General features: G+C 42.3%; 1 protein-coding gene across 5 annotated transcripts in view; it reads left to right on the forward strand.

The window, feature by feature from the left end:
• CHCHD6 (coiled-coil-helix-coiled-coil-helix domain containing 6) overlaps positions 1–27646 on the forward strand; it is a 115822-nt gene that overhangs the window by 68609 nt on the left and 19567 nt on the right. For 2 of the 5 annotated variants that reach the window (XM_052775797.1, XM_052775799.1), the window contains 2 exons: positions 9139–9274; positions 13290–14092. The exons of 1 other annotated variant lie outside the window; for it this stretch is intronic. In XM_052775797.1, coding sequence (XP_052631757.1) covers positions 9139–9274; positions 13290–13415 — 262 coding nt within the window. In that variant the 3' untranslated portion in view covers positions 13416–14092. The remainder of the gene's footprint in view (positions 1–9138; positions 9275–13289; positions 14093–27646) is intronic. 2 more of the 5 variants (XM_052775800.1, XM_052775801.1) reach the window with 2 other exon arrangements.

Here is a 27646-nt window from a genome sequence, read left to right on the forward strand (position 1 = left end):
CTGTATCTCCATCTTCAGAGAAAATAAGGACTGTGGCAGGGTGGCTGTGGATACCTTCCATTGTGTGGTGATCCATCTGCACAGAGGAAGTTTTTGGTGTTTGATGTTGTTAGCTGATGAGAGATTGAGATCCTTTCCTCCCTTACAAAGGGACAGAAAAACCATCTCTGCCATCAGTCCAGGCTTCAATGACTTAATTTATTTTAATATTTGTTTATTTGGTGGGATTTTGATAGTTCATGAAGTTACTCTGATAAAATAGGTTTCTAGGCTATGGGGTCTCATCAGCTGTTGGAGTCTCAAGATCAGCTGGTACTCAGCCTACTGTGAGAGGACCTTGCTGGGGTTGGTTCTTCCTTCCTATCCTTTTCTTTTCCTTGTTAGTCCCAGAAGTGTCTCTCGCCTGCCCGTCTGGGATGTAGACATACCACACCAACCACAATTGTAACTAATTTGGCCCCCAAAAGTGGCATTTGGAAGACAGGAGCACTTGCTTGTTGCGGGACAAATATTGATTCTTCGGAGAGAACTCAGCGTTGTGCTGACTGTGAGTGCCACTAACAGTGCAATGAACAAGTGCCTCAAGTAGGCATGGGTCTTATTAACTCACCCGAGACATTTCCTGTGCTCTTCTCCAAACTTAAAACTATGTTATCTAAATTATTTTTTATAAGGATTTTTTCAATTCTCTGAGGACTTCTTGAAATTAGAATATTTATTTAAAAACAAAAAAGAAAAAAAAAATCCCAACCTCCCCCCAAAAACAGACTTCAAGGCTTTGTGTGTGTGGTCCTTGAAAGCACCATTATTGATGTTCTCTGCAGGATGAGTAACTGCTTAACGGTGATCTTGCTGAATCAGTACTCAGCAAATTGCACAGCATGGTGAAAGGGTGCACTATGGTTTTGAAGGTTAGAGCATGTGGGCAGAAGCAAAGGGATTTTTTTAATAAGGTGAATGTTTAGCTTCAGATCCCACCTGAACTTTGATGCTGGCAGATTCATTCTCCTCTCAAATATTGTTTCCACATCTTTAGCAGGATATGCCACTCGGTCGGTGCAGAATATACTAACGGACTCATATTTTTGTCCGTCACTGATACCCCTTTGTGTAGTCTGGCATAAACTTTAGGGACCTTGTACAGTGCTTAGTGGCATTTTAGAAAAGTAACTGCTGTTCAAATGAGCGGTCAGGGTTTTCTTTTAAAAAGAACATTCATTAGCAGTCTGACATCATTACGAGATCATCTCACAGGAAAAATTTACTTGAACCTGTCTGTCCCTCATGTCTGGCGGTTATATGAAATCAGCATATCACATCTTCAGTTACTTCCTTTAGAATACTTTTGGGGGAGGGGTTTAATAGACCAACAAAGAATATGGGCCCAACATTCTCCCAGCAGACAGTTCCCCAGCTAACTCCCAGATATTATAGCACTACCACAACCCATATATTCTTAGGGCCAGTGCTGCATACATTCTGTAAGCTGCATGCATTCACTTCCTGACCTGAGATCTTAACTGGTTTTTAGATGTTGTTTTTTATCTGAAGAAAGAAAATCCCTATTCAGGTCACTTGTTGGGCTGTGTGTTGTTTTCAGATTCAGTTATTGCTTGCTATATTGCTTTTCTGCCTTGTGGGAGCTGAGCCAGCTTCCTTTCTGATTCAGAGAACTCCTTCCAGCAACAAGATTCTGACTCATTCCTGCTTGGCTTCCAGAGACCATTTTGCTGCTAACTTTAGGCTCTTCATCTTTGCTAGTCAACTTTTAGTAGCTTGGCATCTTTGGAAAAAATGGTGCATGGCTTTGTGGGCAGGAGATCCAGTTCTGTTCACTTGCCAAGAGATACAGAAGTTAAGGAAGAGGCAGTAGTTTTCCTTTCATCTTCCAAACTGGCAGTTTCTCATAACTCAGTATTCTACCATCATAATCAGTAAAGAATTTACATCCAAATGTACATTGGAATTATCCACTTGTGGGGAAAAGTCTCTCATTATTCCAAACCACTTGCCATCTGCCATGCAGAATGCTAATAGGGATGATTAGTTATTGCATTTGCAGGTTCAGTAGGATAAGGATCATTTAATTTTATATGGTTTTGTACAGTTTTTTGCATATTGCTACCCTCCTCCTCCCCCAAAGACCCACAGCCCACCACCAAAACCACAGTGCTTGCTGCTTATGTGGTGCTAGGGAAGCAAGTTAAATTTGGTTGAAACTGCACTTGACAAAGCACAATAAAATATAAATCGAAGTCTTTTAGGATGACCCATTGGTCAAATGGGATATGACCACTTGTGTGTGAGGATAAACCATGTAGGAGGACAAGAGAGTTTGTGATACATTGGAGTAAGGTAGAGCTGGAACCAGCTTTGGTTGGGTCACACAATCTCTTTGCATCAATTCCATCACTGAAACAGAGAGATTGTTGTTGGATTTGCAAAATTAGAGGTTGTTACAGAAAACTGCTAAATTTTAGTTATTTTCCACTTCAATCTGTATGTTTTAGAGTATGGATTTGGGGTTTTTTTTGTTTGACAAAGAAAAAGTGGTCGAGTCAGGCTGTTTTCACTGAATGCAGTACAGTGGCACAACAAGTTGCTGACACTTGAGATTTGGACATTTGTGTTAACTTTTGTTCTCAGTGTTAGAATCTAACTACTTACACAGGAGAAGATTTCAGAACAGCTTCTGCATATCTGTGATCGGAAAGAAAGGAGGTGTCTGCTCTGGAAAGGGCAAGGGTGCACTGAGTGCATGGATTGCGGTGGGGAATTGTGTGGCAGCTTCAAACAAGCTGTCGAAACAGGAATGGAGATTGGGAAGTACTTCAGTGACAAATTTTGTAGGATGACAGAGTCACCCAGAAGCTCGTAATACTTTATAAATATGCATTCATTAGGCACTTCCATGGACAAGGTAGGGAAAAAGAGAATTGGGTGACCTATTACTGAAATGCAGCTGTGAAGGGGGAGAAAAAGAGAGGGGAAATATTGCATCTGTGAAGTAGTGTGCTGCAGACAATGTGACAAGGCATATGGGAAGGGTTTAGAAAGACAGGAATACAACTGCTTCAGCTGAAATTTTGAGGTAGTGCTCCTGTTCTCATGAAAATTGTCAGGAGGTCTCACCTTTCCTTTTAGTCCGTCTCTTCTTGCTCTACACAATATGTTACTTATTCCTACAAGCCTTGTATTCCATCCAGATCAGTGGCAAAGCCTGATGAGCACTGAATACATGAGGGTGATCAGATATATTTCCTTCCTGATCACATTAGTTTAGCCTCACGAGGCATGCAGTTTGTTTACACTGTGCTAAGTTATGTAGCTTAAATAGTACTGAATTTTAGTAGACATTTGGATAATCTATTAAGCTTCTTCCATCTCTTATTTCTCTTGCCAAACAGCTGCAACATGACTCTTCCCTTTTTCATTCAAGCCAGATTATCAAGCTGACATGCAGGATCAGGGAATCCCATAGGTTATAGTGAGGCTATAGTGTTTGCTTTGTGATAGTGCAGCATCCTGCAGCCTACGCTGAAAGTTAGCTTTCCTGGCTGTTTGTTGTGTGCTGATGAGTTTGCTGTATGTGAATGAAATGCTTCAATTGTGTTTAATTTTCTGCTGTAAATGTCAAGGATGCAATAATGAGAGAGGATGAAACCTTTCTATGTGCTGTTTATTGCATCTGTCTGGAGTTATTTTTCTGACATGTTAAAGAGAAACCATCAGAGCCAACTGCCACCCAAGAGAGAATGCAGTTTTACAGGTCAGTTAACCACTTACCGGTTTTTATACATGTACAGTACAGCATGGCAGCACACCACATTTATGTGACCAAAGCATCACTGAGCTTAGTGTGAAATGCATGTAATGTACCCTGGATATATAAACATGCTAACCAGCTATATGACGTCTCTGATTCCTTCCTGACACACAGAAACTCCTGCTGTGTGCCCTGGGTTTTGCTCACAGTGCTGCCTGTGCACCTCATTGTTGACCTCTGAGGCTGTCTACATTGTAGTGACAGTGGTGACTAATGTGGCTTGCTCAAGGTAGCTCAGTCACTGGTCTTAGTCAAATAATGCAGCAGAAAGCAGCTAATCCAGTTGTCGGATTTTGCAGCCCACAGGAAATTGCAGGTTGCTGCCCCATTTAGGTTGCTGCTTGCAGCTGTGTACTGGAGCTAGCTACTCTAAAGTTGGCTTATATGAGAGACCCTGCATGTCTTTGTTTTTTATTTTCTGATCAGAGGTATCAAAATGTCTAGGTTTAGATACCATCAGCCTCTATCTTGATTTTTTTCACAGCTTGAATGGTTTCCCAGAGTAAAAGGTAAAAAGAGGATCTTGCTCTTAACTCCATCTGGTATTGCTGCTCTACCTGGTAAAGCCAAGTGATGGTGTGGTACTCACTGTGGAATTACTGATTTTGCACTAGTCTAAAGAGCTGCTGAGTCCTAAAGCATTAAAGTTGTATCTCCACTTGGCTAGTCTGATTTTTCAGCTGGGTGGAAGGACTAGCAAATACATACACATCTTCCAGCTTTCACTTGCTTTCCAATACTGAGTCCGTAATTACTCTTCCAAAAAGGGAACCTGTCAGCAGCAACTAGCTAGTAGCCATCGTGCTGTGTTTGAAACCTTCTGTCTATGGGGTCTGTATCCTGATGATACTGCCTTAATCGCTTCTTGCAGTAAGTTTGTGTGTTTGTCTTTGGAAGCTGTGTTGCTTCTTGATTAATTGATGGACATTTAGACCAGTGCTCTTCCTACTATCTCAGACCTTATGATGAAAATTCTCGAAGAACCTTGCTTTAACCTCCCAGACGCTTAGCACTTCTTCACAGGGTTTATATCCATGTAGAAATGAATTTGCCAAGACAAATGAATGCAGTTATTGACTGGAGCAGCCATTACCTGCCGCTATTGAACAGTTAGGAGAGGGTTAAGAAGAAAACCTCTTCTGAGCCACTAGATTGGCCCTGACTAAGATGAATGTCTAATTCACTCCCAGCGTCCTTACTGCTGCCAGTAATAAAAAGCTTGCTTCACATATTCACCCCACTGCAGACATTTCTCTTAAATTAAATATCAAGAGGACATATAATAGCACGATTCCACGCCAAGCCAATATTATCAGATTGATGTCAGCAGTGATAATAGAAGAAGGATAAGTTGATGAGATTTCATTTATTAAATAAAGTAAAGGGAATACGCAGTGATAGAGAGGATTTGGTAACTCTCGGTGTGTCAAAATGCAGCAAGATCATGCTCATTCTGTCTTACCTCAAGGGATAGCAGAGAGAAGGATGGCCTTTGTTTCATTTTAAGAAAACCTCTCCCTTCTTTTCCAGACAAAGACCTGATTTAGATCCCTCCATGGGAGGGGGAGAGGAAGATCTGAAGTCATGGATTTCATGTGTACATAGCCTTCCTTCCCATTGAACAGTGGTGAGGCAAAGGTTTCTTTCCTCACTACGATGGGAGCAGGACTACTAATGAGTTTTATTTCTAGATTAATCCTTTCCTCTTTCCCACCTGTCATCTTTTCTCCTTTCCTCTTCCTTTAAACAGATGAGAGCATGTGTTACTGGTTTAATCTTTCATATTCTGTATGTCCTGCGTTTATTTCTGAGGTATTGTCAGAGCTCATCTCCCATACTTCCCTATCCACAGGTATTGTCCTAGCTCCTCTCAGCCCAGCCTTTCTCTCTTGCCTTTTTCCTAGCTGCTATAAATGAGCCTCTGTTTTGATAATAGTGGTAGCAATCGCAACACGTTTTATTTTAAACAGAGGCTAATTGTCTGCCTTATTTGGTGGTGGCATATTATGCTTAAAAGTGTGACCCATTTTAGAAGAAAGGTCAAAGCATACTACTTTTCTGCTCTTTATGTATTCAAACCTCATCCCTCCTCCACCATGTTTCTTCCCCCTCATTGTTTAAGAAATAATAATAAAAACCCTCAAACAATGAGACGTTTACCAAGAGCAGTGTAGTGGAGTGTCCAGAAGATGAATTTTTCTGAAGATTAGTTAGTGCCAACAGCCTTGAGCTGGGCTGAGGTTGAAGGGAGATACTTGACAAAGGTCCACCTTCTTTGGAAGTCAGTGCGCCATTGCTCACCACAGAGATGTTTGTAGTTAGACACTGCTGGTCTCCATCAGGTTTTTCGTGTTTAATTCCTTTTCCTTTCAGATATGTACAAGTAAAGACAGACAACTGTAAGGTGCCACTGGTGTATAGGGCTGTATGTCCCCCTTATGTGGAAATGTTGCAACCTAAAGGTAAGAGGCTTAATGTGAGCTGGAAGGTGGCATCCCTTTGAGTCAGATAGGACAGGAGTAGTGATTGCTGTGCTGGTAGAAAAGCTCCTCAAGCAATTGTTCACCAAAGCAGTTCAGATACCCCTTTTCTGTCCAGATGGGTACCAGAACTAGTCTGCTGGATGTGGATGACTTGTGTAGTCCCAGACTCTGCAGGATATGCTTCCTTATGGTGAGCTCACATTTACTTCTTGTCCCTTCGTTTCATAGATCATACTGCATGGTGGGGCATAGTGACAGTTACTTCCCGCTCCAAAGCGAAATGTCATTCTCAGTGGGATATAACTGGTTCTGTTGAATTTCCAGTTCACTTGTGAATGCACTAATATATTGGTTTGTGTAATTTGTATTGATAATTACCTTAACCAACTTTGCGTTATGTTGATTAGTTTCTCTAAATCTGTTTTGAGAAGCTGCTGCAATTGATGCATAACCTCAGTTTGAGATTTTATTTTGAAGAAATAAAGGACAATATTCTTGTTATGATTCTGGGTACCTGGTACCCAATAAATCCTTTCTGCATTGTGGGAAGTGGCATGTATGAACGCTGATTTAGGTACTTGCTGGGCAATGCATGCCACTCTGTGCTGATTGATCCCTTGCCTCTGGTAGGCTTCAGGCAGCAACACTCACTCTGTGGCTTCTCGCTCATCACTGTGTGGCTTTTAAGTAGTCTCTGTGCTGTGGGTTGAGCACCAAGGGGTCTCCTACAGAAGAGGGCCACAGGCTTTGCACTGCTGTCTGAGCCCACAGATGGATCCTAGCTTTATATTTACTCTAGGCAATGAAGACTGATGCTGTAGGACAGACAGTGAAGGAACAGACCAAAAAAAAAAAAAAAAAGGCGCAATTCCTATAGCTCTCCATGCTGACAATGGCAACCTCAAGCATTCTTCTAAATATTTCTGAGATGTTTCTACCATATTGTTCAGTTCAGATGAATACACATGCCACTGTTCTGTGGCATGCTGTACCTTTTTGCTCTTCCAGCTCTCTGCATGAAAATTACAAAATGCCCTTCAGTTTAACATGGCTGAGTTTAAAAGTCTTAAATTTTTCAATGAATTGAGGGATTTGGTGGTATTTCCTGACCTGGTATTGTTTGGTATAGTTTCCACAGTCTCACTGCTTTGATTAGAGTGATATTAAAGTTAGTGACAAAGCAAAATGCCAACGTTATGAGTTTCTGAAGCTCTCCCTGGGTTCTTTTCTATTCCAAAATTTGAAGATTTTTTAGAATATGGGTTTTTAGAGGCTTTAAAGGTGATTTGCTATAAAACATAGAAATTAGAAATGCATACTAGCCTCTAGGGACCATGCATGGAATAAGTTTCTTCTAAAAGCTGTAAGATTAGTGAAGAGGTGGAAAGAGAAGTCTGTATAGTATCTTTGGTGGTTTCTGATCCAAACCTCAGTGTTTTAGAGTGTGGCTGTCATACTGTTACTGATAAATTCTTAGTCTGTCCATGTATATTGGCAGTAAGACTGAGGACTGAGAAGTATCATTTAGACTATGTCTCAGCCAAACTATTTTGAGGGAGCAACCAGGTTGCTGATATGGAAAGGACAGAATTTTTTTTTTTCTTCTTTTGGACCTTCCACTTGCCTTCCTGAGCACCTCACAAAAACAAGCATGATTTGGAAACTTATATCTGAGCTCTCCAAAAACTTGGTTTAAGATTTCATGTTTCTTAGTAATCTGTTCCACCTGAGAGAATGAGACATGCCCAGGAACAGGTCGTGTTTTCTGTCTGTCTTACTATGAAGCCCTGTTGCTGAATGAGTACCTGTTGTTGTTACTGTGGAAATGAATACATCATAGTATGGCATTAATGCCTGCCTGTAGCATCAAGTGCTTTGGAAGGAAGAAGTGCATTTGATATTTGGGCACAGATCTCTCTAAGCGTATTGGGGCAGAAAATGCAAAGTATTAAATGGATTTATGGTTTAGGAGGCAGCATCTGAGGATTGCTGCACCTAAGCATATGTTCTCTTGTTCTCTGATAAAACATACCATGACAATTGTGCTGCAAATTCCTGCAATTTGTGTCTGCCTGTCTGTGCAGCTGATGACACTGTCGTTACTGTGTTTGTGCCATTGTTGCTGGTATTGTTTTACAACGACCTTCCCCTTTATTGGTACTGTTGCTGATGATGTGCCATATGTACACATGCACATTAGAGTATAAGAACATCATCCCTAATTGTTCTTGGGTAGCTGTCAATGCCATTTACAGGGTATGAGTACTAATTGCTTCAGAAATACAAAGAAACAGATATCTGGTCTTGCTATTATTCCATTTTTTTCTAGTCACTAGGAGAATTGCAGTGCTTCCAACCATGTTGGATTTTTTGAAGTGTTTAAGTAGATGAGAATTCAATAGATTGAGGCAGCTTATTCAACAAGTCCGTTCAGTTGCTTGTCAGACTGTTACAGATCTAGCGCAGGCCCAGCCAGGATTCCTGAGTTCTGCCAAAGATTTCCAATGTGAGTTGGGGAAATCATTGAACCTCTTGGAACTGATTTTTTTCTCCTGACTGCAGAGGAGAGATGATATTTTATCTAAGGGTAAAACAGCCTTCCACACCAACCTAGAAAGAACGTGTTCCTTCTTTCTGCTAAGTACCCTGGATTTTTCAGCCGAAAGACACTGTTGGTCATTTGACCCACTTTGATTGCTGCTCCCACCAGTCTCTCTATTAGGACTAGATGACTCCAACACAAGATTAGTATGTGTGTCACTGGTAAAGAGGTAATAAGTGGGTGAAAACTCCTCTTCATGCATCTTTCTGTGCTTGTTTTCCCTGCAGGAGGAGGAACATTGATCCTGTCTGTGCAAGCCTGCAGTCTGAAATTCTGAAGTGCTACCAAGAAAACAAACATGAAGTGCTCAAATGCTCGGAGCTGGCTAAGGAATATCAGCGCTGTGTTAGTGCAGCTCAGAAGGTAACAAAAACTCCCCTGTTGTACTTGCTGGCTTTGCTGTCTTTTTTTGTATGGTGTTTTCTTCTGGAAAGTGTTTCTGAGAGCTGTGGTGTCTGTTAGTCAAATTGCAGTGTTTATAGGACACAATTTTTCTTTGGGATCCATTTTCCCACATTCATTCCAGATTTCCCAGTCACACTGTGGTATATCCTAGCTTCACTCCCATCAGTGGGTCCTGCTACACTGAGCTGCCACCAAAACAGTAGCACTGATGCTTCTAGGTTTCAAAGTCACAATAATTTGCCCAAGTTTTGCCTTCTTGGATGCTGTATTTTGCAAACGGTAGGCAAATCCATTTTGCCAATGTTGGCAACATTTTGAACAGGCTCTAAACATCCTCCTATTATGGGACTTAGCAGTTGGAGGTCTTGCTTCCTTTCATTGCTGCATGAGGAAAGCTTCTTTACTGGGCAAAGCTGCTGCCTGTTAAGAAGATTGCACACTCCTAAAAACTGTTTGTCTTGTGTGGGGGGCCAGCAAGCCCTATGGCTCTTTCTTCTGAGATGCAGAGCCATAGTAGATTCTGTTGATGCCTTAGGACAGTGGCTGCTCAGTACCTTGGAAGAATTTCTGGCTATTGAAACAAGTGAAGGAGAAAGGAAAAATGAAGTATTTGGACATTACAACTAGGATATGGTCTTGTGAAAAGTGAGTGGTAAGACATAAACTGCTGCTTGGGATGTCAGGAGTGTAAAGGATGCTGTTCCCCACATGAGAATTCAGTGGGTCAGGTGTCCCTCAAGGGCAGGCTTTTGGGTGGGTGCGGGGTGTGTGTGTGTAGAAAATTCTCCAAAAGGTGCTGAGACTATAGTAAGGTGGATTTGGGGAAAAGGATGGAGCCTTCTGGGAATAGAAAACTGAGACTTCTGTCATAGGATTACTAATGCAAAGGGTGAGGGAGAGATGAAGATTTCATCGAAGCAGTCTTTCTCCGTCGCATTAGCATTGTGAGGGGAAGCTGTATGCCTGATTTAAGTATAACATGAAACAAGCTGCCAGCCGGCTCCCAGAAGAAGCCCGACAGAAGGAGATGGGAAAATTGTCAGGATATATTAGACCAAATGTTGTTGCTAGTCCTAGTGGAATTTTTTTCCTTCCTGTTTACAAAGAAGGTCTTTGTATGTCTGCAAATCAGCAAGGTTAAAGCTGCCAGGGAAAGGGCTTTTCTGTGATATCTTTAAAGTCCCCAGCTCCCAAAACGTGTGGTTTCTTTTTCTTTCTCAGCTTTAAAGTAAAGTGGTGCCTGTGCTGCCTCTGCACAATCCATGCCCTCTGTTGCTGTGTGCAAAGCATCGGCGCATCTATTGCCAGCCTGCGTTACCTGATGCCTCCTCCTTGCCTCCTGTAAATCAGGCTTGTAGCCTTTTCAGTGGAGTATATCTTTAGCAAATGCATTTACCAATACATCTTTATTGCATGCAGTGCGGGCGGAATGTGATTACCAAAGAAGACAGATTGCATTAAACTTCAGCATATTTGCAAGCTGCGGCTCCAACCCGCCTGAGAAAGGGGCTGGGATGCTGCCAGCCCTGAGCCCCAGCCCGACATTATTAAAGAGTAAATAGGAAGCTAAATGACTGGTAACAGCAGAGGGCAGTGAAAGATCCTATTAACTTGGATCTTTTTTGGATTTGTGTGGTGGTGGGGTTTTTGGTAGGTTTTCTTTATAAACCAAAAACTGGTGGTCATCTGGGTTCCCAGAGTGTTCGGTGAACTTCAGAAATTTTTTTCCACGCTCTTACAGAACCCTCCTGGAAGGAGCAGTGCATAGGACATTAATTTGTTGTGGATGATGACAATGTGGCAGAAAATCTCCTTGCTGTGTTTTAAGAAGGGGTGAAATCTCCTTGCTATGTGTTAAGAAGGGGTGAGAGAGACTAAGGAATAGGTAACTAAACGTTGCAGCTGGATAGGGGTGCTAGAGGGTTCTGCCAGTACAAATTCAAATAAAATTGTGCAAGGCAGTACATCTTCTGTAGTTTCTTTTGTCCCAGGACAGCTCAAGCCCTATCAATTTGCCTCACTGCTCTTACTGAGTCCTCTGACTCCTGAGATATATGTAGCTATCACAAGCTGTTGTGTTTTTTCATGAAGTATTAAAACTCCCTCCTCCCTTCCCCTTTTAAGCTGTTATTTTTCTTTAAGTTTAAATTAGCATCTTCTACCAAATGGCTTTGTCTCACGCATTCCTCATTCAGGAAATTCAGGTTGGAGGAATGTGGAGAAGGGAGGCCAGAATCTCTTGATTTCTTGGGTAGTTTTTTCCTTTTTTTTTTTTTTTTTTAAAAACACAATTTGTTTTCCAGTACAGGAGGTTGTAATCAAAGCTGGATGTGTGACTTCAGCTCGCTTGCATGCTGGTGATTTGTTCTTCTGCTTTTTACTGAAGATTTTATAAGGCTTGGTGAATATTCTTTAATGAAGCATCTGGTTCTCTGCAAGTTCCTTTTGATGGCTGGTAAAAATGTCTCCAGGGCATGGTATACATTAGACACAGAGAAAGCAAGCTCTAGATTTCTGGACTGAAAATTACAGCTTACAGTGGATGAGAATAATTCTTCCCATCTTCCTCCTTACTGCGTTGGTTTGAGACTGTTCCTTTGGGCACCCGTTTCCCTTTGCCTATTGCTGTGCACATCTCTGAGCCAGGAGCTGAGAAGCACCCTCAGTTCCTTCTGCCCCACAGACAAATATATCAGGAGGTAATCATTTAATGAGTTTTGAAATTTATTTTCTACTCATTTCCTGTACAGGCCCTCTTACTGGAACAGGCTACTTTATTGCAGTGAATGGTAGGGATGTAACTAATGTTACCTGTTTTGTATATTTTCTGGCCATCAGGGCATCTTTTGTAGTCAAGGGAGAGAAACAGGTACCGCTAGAGCAGGGCGCATCTGATCCTAAAACAGTCATCTGAAACAGGTCAGCTGAATTGCTATCCACAAGTGAGTATTTCTCTCTGCTGCTTGGGAAGCACATCCAGACCATGAACTCCAAAGTTAATGCCTGTAGTGGGATGTTCATAGAGTTATGGGAGCAGGATCCTGCTCTGATTGTCCACCTAGTATACTTTCAACTTGCCCTGCCTAACCTGCTCACTAATTTTGCCGTTTATACCATCCTGAATGTTAAGTTTTGGTATCGTCGCCATTGGCTCGCTGCAGTGGTGTCAGCCTGCTTAGGCTCTGGGTTTCTTGTTGCATCCTGTGCTTAGCTTATGTGGAAGCTCTCTGAGTTTAGAGTATGTTACTGTAATGTCTCCTGTTTAATTTAGGAGTGTTTTATCTTTTCTGGTGGTCTGTTTTCGTGGCTCTGTAGAACTTCAGCTACAACATAAAAATCGCTGGCTTTAAATCTAATAAAAGCTGGGATAATGGGACAGCTGTGGGAGGGGCAGTTCCCATTGTGTCTTTTAAAATTGCCTGTAGTTTATTGACCGCAAGTTTCACCAAGAGCTACTGCTGCCGTTAGATAATGAGAATTGAAAATTGCTGCTGCTGTTTCCCCAAGGTTTTATCTCGTGCCAATGAGAAGAGGGTGTGGAAGGAAAAGGAGAGTGGGCAGTGGAAATCTGAGTAATTTCTTACTTTGAGTCCAGATGGAAGGGAAAAACAAATGATTTTTTTAAGTCTGAGTCCTATTAGGGAATTGCTTCCCTCCCCCTACAAATATGCACTCACATGCAAGCTTTTCAGAATAGGTGTGACCCATTCTGCTTCCCTTATGTCCTGTTCTCACCAGTAGGCAGATCTGAATTTCCATCGGATTTTAGTTGGTTGATTTGTTACGTAATTGGTGGTTATACCAGGGAATCTCCAACCAGCTGCCACTTGAAAAATGTGGCCTCTGGTGACCATGTATTAATGTGATTTGGGATTTCAGACAGAACCTGTTTCTTACAACTGTGTGCAGAAAAATGTCTGTTAGTGAAGAGCATGTATCTCTTTCTTTCCAAGTGTTTTCTTACTGTCTCTAGGTGCCTGTCTTTCACAGAAGGACCAAGGTGAAATTTTGGCGCTCTAGCTCCTGGCCAAACCAAGCTATAAAGAGCTGCATACTCAGACACATGTATTCCCTTGTCAATAGGAGCTGTATACATTGAGCTAGGAGCCATTTGTAATTCTGCACTCTTTCTCCCTATTCTGCGTCCAGCTTCTCAAGAGTCTGCTATTCCTAACAGACAAAGGTAAACCTACTTCTATCAAGGCTTTAGGGCTTGACTACATAAGGAAATGACAATGCAATAAACTGGTGAGTGAGTTTATGCTACAGCAACTTCCCTGTATATGAACATTCTGCGTTTGTAATCTAAGTGCAGAGAAAATTCACACTCATTTACTGTGAGTCACTCTGCTATGCAAACAAGCCCTTGCAAAACACTGATTGACTGGTTTCCAGCGGAGGTAAATTTTTAACATACCCTTGAGTTGACTGCATTCACCTTTGCCCTTGATTGTAATAAAAACGAATGTGGTCAATTTACTGTGCGTACTTTTCCAAGTGATCCCTGTGAAAGCCCAGTTCCCATTTGGCACACAAAGCAAAGCATTGCAACTCTGCTGGAAGTCCATCTCTAATCTGTGGGCAGTGACCTAGATTGCTGAGAAGATGCCACAGGTAGTCATGCAGTGTCCCATCCTGGTGGAGCAGTTTCGCTCAAGCATTTTGGATCCTGCTGAAGCATGGCCTGCTGGGAGCTGTCGTTTCTGCAACCTGAATCTCTCTCTGCTAAAGAGAAACAGCTTTGGGATGCATTGGATGCCATGGACTGCGCTGCAGGTATCTCTGATCATTCTGGATCGTTAGGCTCTTGTTAAAAAGTTGTTTCCATTCTGATGGATTGCAAAATGCTTTCTAGACTGTTTGGTTATTGGGGTAGAGAGTAGCAGTCAGTGTGTGTGACTGGGGAAAGTAAATTTTGGTCAGGTATAGTGAGGTCCATATCTGTATTTGAGAAATGCCGGGATTTCTCCTCCCCCGGGGTTCTGCAGAGGTAGATCTTAGCTGTTGAAGTCTCATTGAGGAGATATAAATATATCACACAGTATGCTACTTGAAATGCAATATATCTAACTTGGAAGGATTTAGGGTTGTTTGAGCTTTCTGAAACTCAGCTTTGTAGTTTCAGTTAAATCTGTGTGTTTCGTATCTGGAGGATGATATGCCCAGCCATCCTCAGCCAGGTGTATGCCTGCCCTGCGTTTTGTCAGTCAGTCCTTGCTTAAAGCAGACATATCTGTAAAGTGTTTTTCTTGCCTTCTCTGTCAAGCCAATTCTCTTTTTTAATCTTTCTTTCTTCCAACCTGTATTTGTGCAAATGCTGTGGTGATAACACTATCAGAGGAGTTTATGACTCAATAAATGGCCCCCACAAGGGAGTTGGTGGAGAGGCCACAAGCTGCAGGCAGCTGCTGCTTGTTTAGTCATAAACACAGAGGAGAGCAGCAGTGGATTAACTGTACCCAAGCATACCCTGACCTGTTATTTGCAAAGGTGAAAAGCATCCATATTTTGCTTCTAATTATAGCGAATGGAAACAGTTATTGTTTTGATTTTTAAGGCAGCAGTTCTTGGTTATGGCAAGTCTTGGGTCTATACACAACACTTCATATCCTCAAAAGTTCATCAGTGGATAAACTACAAATACAGAGCTGTGTGAGAGGACATAAACCGCCATCTTAATATATGAGGCCTGTCCCAGAGTAAAATGCTGGCCTACTTAAAATGAAAATGGCTGCTGCCTATACCTGGTGTTTACGAAACTGGAGGCATACGTTCTTTATTTGCTCTATGTCTCAGCACTTCACGAAGCCCTGATGTTCCCCACAGCCTGCCATGTCGTCAGCACTTATTAACCCATGCAAACAAGTACCTTTCTCTGTCTGCTGTTTGCAGTTCACATACAGCCCAAATGTGGCACCTCCTGGTGTTTGTCATTTTTGAAGAAAACAAGAGCATAAATAAGCTTAAAACTTTTCTGCTCTCTTGGCTGTGCTTCAAGGCTCCTCTTCCAGAGATACTTAGTCCATACCCTGCATCATCTTTTCCTCTGAAGTTCTTGTATCCGTTGCCTGGTCTGGAAGGAGGACTTCCGATCCCATTTCTCTTCTCAAAAACAATCTGTTACCTAACAGTTCAATGCACAGTCCATGTGCATTTATTTTTGGTTTTCTGATTTTTGTTTGTTTGGTTTTTTGACATTGTTACAGTGAGGCAGAATTGCCTTTGGGTCTAATTTCTCGCTTGATGGTTCTGATCTCAGATATACTTACAGGTAAAGTTAATCTAAATATGCATGTTTCACAGATGGTTTTGAAAGCAACTTTGTTAAAAGAGGGAAAGAAGTCAGAATGCCATTACAATTTCTGAAGTTGAACTTTTTAGTGTTTTGTTACTTCTAAAATGTGGTCTATGCTACAGTTGTTCTTGTTTTAAAACTTAGTTTGCCTGAACCTGTTTAAAGCATTCTAAAAATGTTTCTATAATAAAAATATTATAAGACCTAGCCAGTCAGGAAAAAGAAGTCATAGCTGACTTGGTGATGTGGTCTTTGAGTAGGTGAATCTGAAAAGACTCATTTGAAGTTGGGTGTCAAAATTTCAAGCAAAGTAGGACCAAGCACCATCAGGAAAGGGATGTGTTTCTCTGATGTATTGTTTTCTCTCTCTTTTCAAAAATTATTTCTCTTTTGTAGTGGGACCTACATGGATCTGCTGTATCTAACAGTTTCCTCTAGTTCTGTGCTCTCTGTATGGTGTGTTAGATGGAGTTTTCCTGAGAACTGTAGCCTGTGTTCAGTTGGGCTTATCTAGTATGGGAAATAGTTGCTTGGGGGTGAGTGAGTGTTGCGATACATCATGCTGTTCTAATGCCAGATTTTTTCACAAAAGATTTGTAGCACTGTATTGGCAAGTTGGAAGCAGAAATTCTTACTCAGATTAATTCCAGGAGACTGATGACCAAGCAGTCTTGGACAGAAAGAAGTTGATTTCCAATTTTTAAACTATGTGTTTTGATGCTGAAGCTAGATTGAAACAGATCCACAAAAATTGCTGTCGATAGCAACTGCTGGTTAGAAGCACAAGGTCAGTGGTCAAATGCCTTCAGACTCCCAAGAAGTTCCAAAATAGCCCTGACTTCCATAACTTCCGTGCTAATGTTAGATCCATTCTCTGGCAACTTGGCTATAACTTGGAGAATTATATCAGTGATGCCAAAGTCTTCATGACAAACTGGGGAAACCAAAGATTTGTTACGCTGCTTGTTAGTCGTAGTCTGCGCAGGACTGCACAGGTTTCCTGCTACATGCAGTTTGCAGTTTCCATACACCATCTATTAGCTATTTTTGTTAGCAGGTCTTGGGGCTGAATGCCTTGAGGACTAATAGGATTTAAAGCCTTCACCAATCAGCTGAATGAGTCTGTGTAGATAGCACGTACAGGGGTTATTCAGGTGGCATTGGTCCCAATCCAGTGGAAGAGTTGCTACCAAGCAAGCAAGACTGCTCTAACTAGCCTTTCTTTGCAGTGCCAAAGAGAACTTGGGAAGTTAATGAATGATGGATGAGCCCTCCTATTAGTAGTAAGGCAATCCTTTTCTCGTCAGAGTTATGGCATGTTGGAGGAGAAGGCTTGCGGAAGTTGCCCTGATACTGCTTGCTAGTGTTTGTTCTCTCCACAGAGCTTCTCTGTCCAAGACTGCGGAGCATTCATCTGTTACAAAATCTAAACTTTGAAGGGAGGTTTCTTTCTGCATCATGCCTGCATTAATTATTTGTGGTTTTCACCCCGCTGTGACACTGTCTGTCTGCCCAACAGGCCTCCTTGTCTGGAGATATTTCCTAGTATACTTGTGATGCTTCCAAAGCAATTTAAAGCTATCAGTCCTAGCTAGACTTTCTCAAGCCAGTTTAAGTGACCTTTATGGACACCAGTGCTTCAAATAGAGGAATAAGACATGTTGAAGACATGTTACAGTGATCTGAATAAGTGCTAGAGTTAGCTCTGCTGCTGCTATTTTCATCTGTTGGCAAGAAACCTTCTTTTGGTTATAACATCTTTTTTGGTTAGAGGCCTTTGTTGGAGGCCTTTAAGAGTTGGTGAAAGGCTATTAAAGACCGCTGCATTCACTGAAGCTGTCCAGAAAGCCAACACTTGTTGTAATTAGAGTTTGTTACCTTTGTAATGTGAAGGAAGCAGGTAGTGAAGCCTTAAGTTAGGATGGTGCTGCAATGTCTCGTGTATGTTCTTGTTTCTGAAGTTGGAGAAGCGCGCTGCTCTACTGTGTTAAGCCCGAGTGTGCATCCAGAAATGCAGACAAAATTATTTTGACAATGTGCTCGCTCTTTGTCCCTGCTGAATGCCTGTTTGTCCTGTATAAATGGATTTCAGGATCAGCCAACCTCCAGCTCTGAATTAGTCTAATAAGGTACGCTAGGTAGGGTTTAAAGGTCATTTTGCAAGCAGCTGGTTCCCTGCATATATTAGGGGGAATGATTTTTAAAATAATGCTATTGGAAAGCTGTTGGTTTAAGTTTTCAAATATCTGTATGCTGTAAAGTCTCAGCTCTTCTGCCTCTGTCCTTGAAGCTCTCTGCTTGCCCTCTGCCTGCTTATCTTTCTGTCATTTCCGATTACCTCTACCCATCTGCCTCTGCATTCTCTCCCACTCAGTTTATCAGTCCATGTTTGCTGCCCACAAGGACTGGGTTTATTTTTCTGAGCAGCTCATCTGTTGGGTTACTTCACTGAGCTGTGTAACGGAAAGCTAAGGGTTACTTGGTTTGGTCTATTAGTAAAGCGTTATTACACTGTTGTTTTATTGAGGGACTGGGAGCTCTGAACAATCACCACTACATCTGTAGCATTTTTGTGTGTTTGCAGGTACCTAGTTCCCTTCTCAGAATGGATTTAACATTGGTGAAAGAAGATCGTGAGATTTACTTATTTTTTTTAGCTCCTGAACAGTTCGAAGTGTGCACAGTGATCATTCCAGCTTCCTCTCTGGAGTGTGTGCTTCAATCCTGACCTAAGTGTTTCATATGGAAATGGAAAATGTTTTTCTTTCTTTACTTGTTCCCTGGATTCCTCTTTGAATTTGCTGGTGAGGGTGATTTCAAGTGTTCTGGTGATTTGTATGCTGTAGACATTGTCTTAAAAACTGAAGGGAGCACCAACTTATCCAGGTCGTGCAAGCCTTTGGCAGGTGGCAGTGTCCTTCTGCCAGGTCTGAGATGGTACCTTCCCATTGCAGTTACTTGCACCTGTACAGACTCCTGGATCTTCAAATCTCCTTTCTGCTTATTTGAAGTTTCATTCACAGTATATATATCCTCAGGAAATCAGATAACTGAACAAAAAGCAAGCTTAAAAATTTGTGAGATGATAGCAGCTGCAACATCTTTTCCCCCCTTTCATTCAAACCAGACTGCTGTAAAATTTTGACATTTGTCTTATTTTCTGAATGATGTTTCCTACTCGTGACTTGCAGTTGTTTTGAGTTTATTCTCTTCTTTAGTACTGTGCGGTACTCCAGCCCAGCTACTTAAGCAATTAAGTTTCTGTCTAGGATACACCTTTATTCTTTAGATGTTACATTAACAGCACCTTCTTTTTGTTCTTGAGGTTTTTCTATGTAGTGATCTCTTGACTATCGTGGAAATAGGTAAGTGATACTGGACTGAACTCATTTGTGGGTTCTGTATGGCTGCCTGTTAGGGGATCAGACAAGCAGTGCCCAGCTACTTGATGGGTCCCTGCACTGCTGCTGTTTAAAAGGCATTCTTCTACGAGAGTCTCTTCACTGATAGGACTGTAAGCCTTTGGATTGAGGGTTGAAACTATAGTTGGCAAAGTGATTATCTGCATGCTTCAGGATCAGAGAGAAGTTCAGAAGAAAAGTGTAAGTAAACACATCTTTGTGGTATAAACTTCAGGAAGAACTGTAATTTAGAGGAGTGTATTGGCATAAGATTAAAAAAAAATCTGAAAGTTTCTAAATATCAAAGAATTGAGGTTTTTATCTTCTGGGTAAGGCAGCAGGACAAGTAATATACTCTGTTCAATTATGTACTTGATAACTTTATGAAAGCAGCTCTTTGACAGAATAGGAGAATTTCTGGTTATAGATATGATATGGAGACTTGTTGATCTCTCCAAAGGAGTTGGAAAGGAGACTGAATTACTGTTTCTTTGTCCCATCTCAATGCTGTTTTAATTCCATGTTTGAGCACTTCTGCTGGTTCCTTTTCATGGGCAGAAGAAGGGAGAAAACATATACTTCTTTTGAGGCACTGGCTGCAGCTAAACACAGTATGTCAGTAAATTATATGGGTACTTCTAACAACCCTCCAGGCTCTCTGACACATGACTACTGTGTCTTCTCATGGATTCAGGTGTACACCAATTGCTGAGTTTGAACACAAGAGGTTCCCTCAGGCCTTATCAGCAGGAACAGTTGAGAGCTTTTGTCTTCAGTAGTGCTGAAGGTAGCCTACTTAGGATTATCATCATTTAACAAGCTCCATAATATTGCTGGGCCCTAGGATGTTGGCAATACTCTTTAACTTCCTGTGGCACATCAAAGTTGAATTTCGTCTTTTAGTACCAAACCTAAGTGTGTTCAGGAGTACCCTGAGGCTCAGGAAATCTTCTCAAGTCTTGTAGAAGTAGACAGCCATTGAAAAATGTATTGAACGCTGTGATCCAGGTAGGATTCTTCCCAGCTGTGTGTACCATTAGCTGACATGACAAAGGCACCGTTATAGGGCTGGAGTGCACTAGAGAAATTTTTGTGGAGAGCTTGTACTGCATGAGTGACCACCTTATTGTTCTGCAAAAGCCAACCTTAAAGCATCTGTACAGGCTCCAGATTGACCTCCCTGGAGCAGAAGCAGCAGATAGACACGGTGTAATGTTCTAATGAATTCCCCTCTTTTCAGCCTTTAGCAAACATCTTGAGGCACGTGGGGTGCCACTTTGTTCAAGAAGAACAAGCATTTTGGAAGTTATTAAATGTGAAAGTCATACTTTGTTCTAGCTTGTGCTGATGGGGGGGTTATGCACACACAGAGCTATGGCATGAACTTGAGACAACAGAATGCTCTCAAGTTCCTTGTTTAATGCAGTGTCAAATGTATGCTGGTTGGGAGATGAGCAAGAGAGATCCCAGGCTGCGTGAGACAGTTCCTATTGCCACCTTGTTTTGCTGAGCCTTGACATTTGCTTCAATAGAGCCCCATAAAATGTAAGAAAGTCTCTCCAATCCTGTAGGTGTATTAGCAGGTTTCTTGCACTGATGGATTAGAGCCAGGCTGTGTTCAGTAAATGTGGATAAATAATAAAAGGTGAGATTGTGTGCAGTGATCCCAGGTCTCTTTTCTCCAGCTGCTGCTTCCTGCCTGTTTGCCGGGAACCTTTGCACAGGCAAACGGCTTTGCTTGAGAGAACAGGCTACGCGCTATTTTCTGACATGGCCAAAGGTGGCTGACACAAAGCCAAAGGAGAGCTTCTCTCTCAGGGACTGAAATGTCAACAAAGATGTTGTACTGTCTTACGGGGCCCTGACTTGCTTTTGTATAAAAACTGAACAGATGTTGGAAGGTCAGGAGCTTTGCCATATACAGAACAGCCCCCGGAAAGCAGGGCAGAGCCTGCTCAGGTGTCACGGGTAACACTGATCTGGGTTTAATGTGCCAGCACTTCCCCTGAATGTATGGGTCCCTCCTAGCTGTGTGTGGAGTTTTACTCTGATTAAGGAAACGGGACTCATGGAACCACGTTGTGCGTCCATGAGCCTGGTTTCTGTCCTACTCTCTGCTTGCTCTGAACCAGTGATGTTCCTCAGAAGGCACAAAGGCTCTGAAGTAATAAGTTCCTGTATATCTTGTGAAGGCAGGCAATTAGGTGGAGGGAAGGGACCCCAACGGTGCTTGTGCAGGGGGGAATGGTATTGACTCACCCTTTATTAGACATCAGTTTGGTCACAGAGGAACTTAACTTTGAGACACAAATCTGGAGGAATCCAAGTGACTTCTGTTTTGCTGCTCATGAAATGGCCTATTTCCACTTGAAGATTCTGGCTTGCGTAAATGTTTAAGGGGCTGACTTGTGTTTACCGCTGTAATCAGCTTCACTGGAGAGACTCAACAAGGGTGGCACTGCAGCAACTGAGAGCAGCCTTGTTTTTAGGGATTGTCCTTTGGAATATGCCTTCTCCGTCCAAGTATTGATTTCATTCTTTGCTTTTGAGAAATGGAAGCAAACCCCTTGTTGCAAGAGAGGGCTACAGCAAGGGCCAAGCTTTCAGAAGTTAATAGCCTGATCCTTTAATGCATGTTCTCTTATTTTAGGATGAGATAAAAATATGGTATTAGGTGTGAGCAACCTGGAAGAAGAAAAGAGCTCATGGATTTAAGGTAGCTTGTGGTCTTGCTTCCTGGACCTCTCTTTGTGTTGTTCAGTCAAGTGTTTCACGCTTGGGAAACTTAAGCTCTAGGGACCAGAGCAACTGCTGATCCTCGCTGGCCTCAGCATCTTCTCCTACTGATCAGCAGGCAGGCGATTGTCAGTTCCTCGGTAGCTTTTTTTTGCTGCTGCGTGTTGAGGCAGGACAGCTGTTGAGATGAGGGAGGAGGAAGCTTTGCAATGTTGTGCTCCTATGTCAAAGGACTAGTTGACAGACAACTGTTTGAGTGGAATAGCCTAAGGTTTGTCAACTCACAGGTGGGTACTCAGTGTAGTCGTTGGCTGTGATGTGGGTGGTTATTATGTCTAGCAGTCTTTGTTCAGAGCTTGGTCACAGGGTCAATGACTTTTGACCATCTTTTTCAGGCCTCACTGGTCATTCTTGTCTATCTATCATTAAGCCCACTTTGGCATGACTGACAGGAGCTTATTCCAAAGCTTAATGGGAGTGGGGCGTAGTAGTTGTGGAGTGTGGCCATTGAGGAATTGGTCATGTCAGCAGGTCTGCATGTGGCCTTTGGGCAGTATAGCAGGGGATCGTATTTATAAAGGTTTCACAGGCCCTGTGGGTACAGTGATAGGCTTTGAAGCATGGTTTCCTCTGTGCTTTCTTTCCCACAAAATCTTCAGGCATGATGCATCAAGGAGTGTGAAATATATTCAAAATCCCACTGCTGCTTTTTTCTCGCAGTCAGCAGGGTTGTGCTTTCTTCTCCGGTGCGGAGTTGTTTGCTGTTGAGAATAAGCAGTCTCTTTTCTTGTGATTCCTTACCTCTCTTTGGGACATGATGCCATCAAGAAAACCAGCTGTTCCAGTCTGAGAGTCTGCCTCTGCCTTCATGCTCTCTTGTCGATTGTGTTGAATCAATGAAGTATTGCAATACTATAGAGAAAAGGGGGGTGTGAAGAAATCGAGAGTGAGATCACACAGCAGGAATATATAGAAGAAGATTCATATCCTGTCACATAGTTCACAGTGGCTGTGTCTGGAACCAGATCTGCTATAATAACAGAAATCCCCTCATGGAAACTTGCATCTCAGATCCAAACCCTTGCTTCACTAAGCTGTGGGATCTGAGAGTTCCCACATGGAGAAGAGAGCTAGCTAATCCGAACATCTGAGGAGACCTGACAGCAAGTCCTGGTCACTCCTGCTGGGAAGATGGTGGCTTTGATAGGTGTTACGGAAAAAATTATTTAAAGGAGAGAAGTAAGGGAGATAATCTCTGGATGCCAGCTGTAGCAGAAGGATAAGGTTCAAAATATTCTTCCTGTAAATCTTGCAAATTGCAGTTCTGACTCTTAATATCTTGAACCACTGTCTCAAACCTTTGTCAATATGGGCTTTTTGCCTGTGATGCTCAGATTCAATGGCATCTCTGTTCAGCCAAGAAAACTGCCAGGTTGTGCTTTGACTTTGGTTCCAGCTGTTCAGTGCAAAAAGCTTTCATTGCTGCTATGAAAAGCTTTTCTTAAGGGACAACATAAAGCAGTAGGAGTGTTGTGGTGCTTGAAGGTTGAAGTAGGCATCTTCCCTTGAGAAGCACAGCAGTCTAGTACACTGTCATGTGGATAAAAGGTTGTAAGGATTGTGCGTTATCTGTAGCTGTCTGCAATTAATCTCCCCAGCAGGTTTGGATCTGACTGATGTCTGGACCCACCAAACAGGTATGTAAGGGAATTTCTTCAGTGGCTCTGAACTGCGCCACAAGCCTCTAGGCTGTAACTGTGCATCTGGGTCCTGCCTGCTCTTCCTCATGATCCTTGGTTCTTGTTCCATCTTTGTTCTTGCTTTGCTCTCTCTGTTGGTACTTTCCTTGGCTTTATCAGTTTTGATTTGTACTTGACCATGGTACCTGGTCCATCCTGGCAGCAGGATGGTAAGCTGACTGCGTGTTTCACCTCAGGCAAGCTTGCGTTCTTCCTGATAATTGCCTCTGAATCAACAGTTGGAAACATTTCTTTTTCTTGGCACAAATGTCTCAAGTGTCACTGAAGTTTTGACAAGCTTCTGGAATTGCGTGTTGTAGAGCTGTAAGAACCTCTCGTTTTAATTTCTGACTTGGCATTTCTTATTTGCAAGTTTACTTCTAGGTGTGCACTTGATTAGTTCGGTTTTTTTTTTTTTTTTTTTTAATGGACCAACAATATCTTAAGGTTTTCAAAACTGTTTCCCTGAGGTTAACTATCCGGTATCCTTCTCTTAAGCTTAACACTAGAAATTTGCCAACCGTATTGGGCAGGATCTAGAAACATGAAGATTGAGGAATGCCCATTTTGACCCTCTGGCACCAGAATCAAGTGCTGTATAGCACTGCCAGGTTATTTTCTCCATCGTATATTTGGTTTGTGTTATCTTGTTTTGTGGTGTGCCAAATTCAAGATCATTACAAATGCCATGCTAACGTGGGGGTGGGTCTCCATTAAGTCAGGACAGTGCATAGCAAATGTTTGAGCTGTAAGCAAGGGTGGATTGTTCCAGGGCTCTTCTGTGATGTTCTGTGATTGAAACTCAAGCTATGGGTATTTCATGTATATTTGAAAAACTATGTGTGGCTCAGTGATATCACTATAAGTGAGTGATATCTTCCTCACTACCTAGCATGAGCAGTTCTGGCCACCTATAGGATTTTTCTTGTAGTATGTACAAGCAAGCTGGACATATGCTATTGCCTGGTTTTGCTGCCTCCTTCTCCTTCTATCTCTTTATTTACTCACCTCTTTCTAGAGTGTGGGCTCAGATTTTTCCTTTCCCGTCTGTCTTCATTTTTTCACCTGCTTCCTTCCTCTCCTCCTCTCCTCTCCTCTCTTCTGTCCCCTTCGTTTGCATTCCTTTCATTTTAAAAACTGTATTGGAGCTGACACCAGGCTGCCTATTCCCTGCAGCACTGAACTGGCGGTTTGGAAAGAGGAGGCTCCAGTTCCCTGAGGGGGCAAGACAGAGTTCAGTGTCTGTCTTATTTTTAAATATGCATCTGAACATGGCTGATCAGAGGAGCAAAAGAAGTCTTTGGGTTCTGAGTACTGGAAGCTCATAAGGATGTAGAGTAATCCTCTGCATCCCCCTGTGCTCCTCACTGAACATGAAAGCTGCTTGGCACAGGGGAGTTTGACTCCAGGAAATGTGGGTAAGATTCAGAGACTCCATGGAAGGAGGGTAGAAAGGTGTGGGTGCTTGTGTAAGCCTCACACTTTTTTTCTGCTTCAGCTTCTTTCTCATCCTGTCAGATTTAATGCAGTTCTTTTTTTTTTTAACCCTGAAGGATCCTAAAGTACATTACCTAGATATACATCAACCTTGCACGATACTGTTTGCCTTGGGCAAGTAAAAGACTGATGACTGATCATCATGCTGGTATGGTGAAGGGACAAGCTGGGATACCCCAGTTCCATGTTCTTATCACAAACATGACAAGGTATCAGAGATGGATTTGCACGTTTCCCAGTGTAAGTAGCAGCTCTGCTAAGGCAGGTTATGTACCCAGCTGGTGAATTTCCTAAATGGTTTTGCTGTGCAACTCTAGCTGCTGGCATCTGTTCAGGCAGCACAGTGACGTAGTCACCTAAAGGGCAAAAAAGAGGCAGGTGCTTACCGGTCCAACAGCTCTTGCCAGCAGATTAGGATTGGAAGTGAAGGAGAGCATATTGAATTAAAGCTGGCGTCATAATTTTAGTTTCGACAAAATGTATGTAGTTTGGCAGAATACCAGCGTCCTGACTCTTGTAAAAATGTGTCACAGGGTCCCTCAGGACCATGGGAAGGTCAAGACGTCTATTGGAAAACTTCTGTCAGCTGTATTATTTCCTGTGGCACAGGCTACTTTGGTTTGGCATAGACACAGGGTAAGAACTACTCCTTTCTGCAACATGTTAGATGTTTCTGATCCTTAAAGTGGTCAAACCTGGTCTGTGTAGCTGGGGGTGTTCAAGATGTTTGCAGCAAGAAGTGGAAGGGAGGCTGCAAGCTCATCTTCTTCATGTTTTCTTTTAGCATCATTGACTAGTGAGCAGCCTAACCCATCAGAGGAGATACCTGACAGCATCAGGACTCAATACCAGGTGATTATCAACTGGAGAAGTACAATGACTGTGTTCAGAGTAGGTTGAAGTAGGCTCTACTCTGGAGAGAGATTGAGGAGGCTACATCTTAGTTCTTCAGAAATGTCCTAATAATCCAGGAGTAACAAATCCTTTTGATTGAAGAAGTCCTCTTGTAGGAGGATCTCAGTGTTCATGCTGTTTAACTTCTTTCTTTGACTTAATGAAAAAAGCAGTAGTTAAGACTTTCCAGTTGGAGACTGGGGAAATGATATGTGTGAATGATAGAAGAATTGACTGCTGGGGTGGATGGATTTGGCCTTCTGTTCTGATTCTGCTTTTTTTTGCCAAAGGATCCATGTTTTTGGACTCTGATGAGGTGTGTTCAGTTGCTGCCCTTGTAACAGTTTGCTCAGTATTTATGTGGAAGAGGTTGTGCATTTGAAGTGGGTGAGGAATGGAAACAAGAGCTGGCACTGTGCAGCTGATTTCTTCTCTGCAGTGCTGCATATTCAGTTGTCAATTTTTTCTCTACTTTCTGAAAATTTTTGGTTTCTTGTTTTAAAATAGCTAGTAGAGAGAGAGGATTCATTGCCTACAAGAAGGGTAGCTGGAGCCAGGTGGCAGATAGACCTTCCCTGGCTGTGTTCTTTCAGCTCCTCTCTGCCCTGAAGATGGCTCTGCTGGAGCTTTGGGTCCCCTGGATATGTCTGTCTGTGTACCCTGTCCTGATGAGCAGCATTGTGTACAACACAGCTTATACATGGTAATCCTGACTGGCATTATTCTTCCTCTTAGATGTTTCCTGAATAGTCAAGCTGCTCATTACAGACTGTCATTTTTTTCTGAAAAATTATGTACCACCACATTCTTACCAGAGCGGTTGTGTGTACGGGGGAGCCCTGGATAACAGGGTAGTAAAATTGCCTGAACTAGCTGCTCTGATTGCACCAGTTGCTGCAGCCACTGAGGCTGTGCCGGTGCTGGGAGAATTCCTTGGGAAAGCAAACAAACTGCTGCAACAATTGCGGCATGATCTTATGTAACCTTGCTTTTGCTGTGGTGGGGAACAGTTTCCAAAAAAGCGTGCAAAGGATATGCCCAAAGTCGCTTTCATGTGTAACTGAGAGTATTCAGGATTTGACCCTGGCTCCCTAGAGGTAAAAGGCTGCTGTTAGACCCACCACTTCATCTTTTGCCAAGTCTGAAAATCCAGGTTCTTAAGAGGAGCTGTTACTTGTATGACCTTCATGCGTGAAACAGTTTCTCTTTTAAAATGTTTTTTCCCCTTTATCAGTTATTCATTGAAGAGTCTCTTTGCATCTGTAGAATTTTGAAGGGTAGCTATTATTTTACCATTTTAATTTTCCCAGCTGTTCAAATAATTGTTTTAACCTCTCAGTGCCTGGAAATGCTTTTCACATCCCGGTTGCTCTGCATTGTATTTCTTTCATTTCATGTTTTAAATTGCCAACAAATATTTTTTCTCCATTCCAGATGGTTATTCTGTGACTTCCTTTTCTATAGCTGTAAGGCTACATTGGTCTGAACAACACACTGACAGCAAGGAATTTGTGAACTTTCACTTTGTGATACTGGGCTCTCACATCCTGGTTTAGGGGTTTGCTGCTGCTGTTGTTGTTCTCCCCTCACCCCGCCAAGAGGAGCTCAGTACTTGCAGATCCCATTAAGACCAGAACAAGCTGTGGTTATGCTGAAAGATCTTGCCACTGGCCTCTCTGGAGTTATGTTTTACTATATATAGGGAAGGGGCTCTGACAGAGACAATGAAGCCAGCACAGAATACATTGTCTTCACACAGTTTTACAGG

Source organism: Harpia harpyja, chromosome Z (genome assembly GCF_026419915.1).
Source record: "Harpia harpyja isolate bHarHar1 chromosome Z, bHarHar1 primary haplotype, whole genome shotgun sequence".
Taxonomy (NCBI): Eukaryota; Metazoa; Chordata; class Aves; order Accipitriformes; family Accipitridae; genus Harpia; species Harpia harpyja.